Raw genomic sequence first — 2,500 nt, 5'->3', positions numbered from 1 at the left:
TTCTTTTAAAAACTGCTGAGCCTTTTATTTGCTTACCTCTAAAGAAAGGCATTTCATTGGCAACACTCAGGGTTGGTTGATATTCAACCCGAATGACTCCTGGTTGTGTATAGAGGTCAATGACATCTTTGGGAAGAACTTGAGTTCCAGGCATGGGCTCCAATATGGTTGAGAAAAATACTTTCTTGTGGCTTTCACTTTTCTTTTGCCAATCGTCCCAGATCTTATCGATAAATCCATGATGAAGAAAGAACTCCGGAGCGGCGGCAGAATCAAGCGAGCACATTGTACCATCGATCAAGCAGTGGACCAAATCGTGTAGGTTAACACGAACCATCAATTCGAAATCAGTGAAGTTGGCAGGCGGGATGCTCAAGACCTTTTCAACCGCTACATTGTCAGGAGGATCTCCAAAGAACATTCTGGCCAAGCATCGAGGACCTAATTCCGGTGGGCTTCCCTCAGGAAGCGGCACAATACTCCAAACATCCTCTCTAAAGGGGCCTGTCTGGACGCAGCCATAGAAGCCTTCGCCATCTCCACCGAAACCGGAATCGCTGCTGTTCCATATGCTACGTGGCTCTGAAGTGCTAAATGCAGTGCCAGACACCGCACTCCAGTCCCAATAGGCTACTGTGAAACGGCAGTCAACGCGACGAAGAAGATTCTCGTACAATAGGATAAAGTATCGATGCCATGTTAAGAAGTGAGTAGACTGGTGAATGCCTGTTATCAGTACACAACAAAAATGTTATAAGGGCATGACATTTTAGAGCAGTAGTTTCGGAATTATAGGTTATCTTTGCCAATGTAGTGGAAAATTTTATGGGTGGGTGTTTTCTTGCAGTAGCGCATAATGTATTAATCGAGTGATGCCCAAATAAACTTTACACAGGCAGATGTCAGGAAGGATAGATACAGTACTGTACTTTAAATTACCTCACCAAGAAAAAAAAATCTCTGGCATAAATATTAGAGAATGTTAGCATTGCCATCGAGTGCGAGTACGATAACAAGTACAACTTCTCGAAGTCGTGCTCTAAGTATTTAGGTAAGTGGATAATACGAGTTCCAGTCTGAAGAAAACCACACTAATTCTTTGGCAAAATATCAGCATTTTAAGCTGCTTTTCAGACGTGAAAATCCCGCTATTATTTACCAAACACTTGAGGATTGTTAGTATATGATTATTAAAGCTTTAAATTAAATGAAACAGTTTTAAATCAAGCGCAATTTCCTTTTGACAAACTCGTACTTGGCGCTTCGACTTTTCGATGTAAAGTCGTCGCAGACCATCTTTCCGGGACGAGTAGACCACGTCGGGCTGCGCAGTATGGATGCGCAATATTCAAAATCGCAGAACTCATACTCTCGAAGTCGCACTCGTTGTCGATGCTAACTTTCTCTTTTTGCGGTAGGTTACACTCCAAAAATACTTGTTGATTTATTTGTGACACTAAAGGACAACACTTCGGTGAAGTATTAACTAAGTAAACCCATGTGCGCTTCGCGCATCGGATGGGAGTTTAAGATCTGGGACGCGACGGTAACGAAAACGTCATTTAAAATTCCAACTTCAGGCTAATTAATCTTTTCCGTCATTATGTTGGCTTATCTAACTTCTAAAAAGTAGTGTAACTTTCCAGGAACTGAATTTGGAGGTGCAGTGTTGAAGCTACGACAGAAAATTCAAATTCGCTGCCTTGTGTTCACGTTCTCTGAAAAACTTTAGAATTGGTATTTTCACGTCGTAGATTTGCAGAAAACGTGAAAGAAATGTGCAAAAATGAAAAATCCACGCGCACAGCGTGCAAAGCTATTGTTTTTGCTCATTAAATATGCACAATTTGTGACGTTTTCGCTGCCGTCGCGTCGTAGATCTTAAACTCCCTAATAAGCTCAGATAAAGCCCCAAGCGAATGGGTTCTCGCTACGCTTGCTTGTTGGTTTGCTCCCTCAGTGAAGTTCCATCCTGTATAATAATTCGATTTGCGAGTAACTAAATGTAAGAACTAAAGGTAACATTATGTGGACGCCCGTTTTCTGCACAAACCAAGGCACACAAGTGGGCAATGTAATTTGTGTAAGCTTGTCACGACGGTACTAGCTCATTTGTTATTTATTTGTTTGAACTTTTGGCAGCTATTCAGCTGATGTGGACCTGCTATACCCATACACTCACAACGATAGTCCAACACCGGGAATTTCATCCGATCCCCTACTCTCTTCTCGAATAGTGTGCGGGTTTTTTAACGTCCCACAGAGAAATTATGGGCATGGGCAAACATTTTGTGGGTTCTTTAATGCCCCCACGCAAGTGATGAAAGATGGGGGCCGACGGTTTATCGTCCTTATCCGAGAAGACTTGAAAGTCTAACTATTTGCAAGTGTAATAACAAAGACAGAACTATCTCCTCAGTTATTTTAAGACCCTGAGTATTGGTGGGAGTTGAACTCACTACCTCCCGTGTTGCAGCCCGCTGCTCGACCGACTGAGCAG

The 2,500-nt window shown here is 42.5% G+C and overlaps 1 protein-coding gene across 1 annotated transcript in view; it reads right to left on the bottom strand.

Moving 5' to 3' along the window:
* Positions 1-2,500, bottom strand: part of LOC138057475 (uncharacterized) — an 8,772-nt gene that overhangs the window by 1,718 nt on the left and 4,554 nt on the right. Inside the window, exon 4 of the mRNA XM_068903490.1 lies at positions 37-726. Coding sequence (XP_068759591.1) covers positions 37-726 — 690 coding nt within the window. The remainder of the gene's footprint in view (positions 1-36; positions 727-2,500) is intronic.

Source organism: Montipora capricornis, chromosome 7 (genome assembly GCF_036669925.1).
Source record: "Montipora capricornis isolate CH-2021 chromosome 7, ASM3666992v2, whole genome shotgun sequence".
NCBI classification, from domain to species: domain Eukaryota; kingdom Metazoa; phylum Cnidaria; class Anthozoa; order Scleractinia; family Acroporidae; genus Montipora; species Montipora capricornis.
This window is presented reverse-complemented; position numbering and strand designations above follow the sequence as displayed.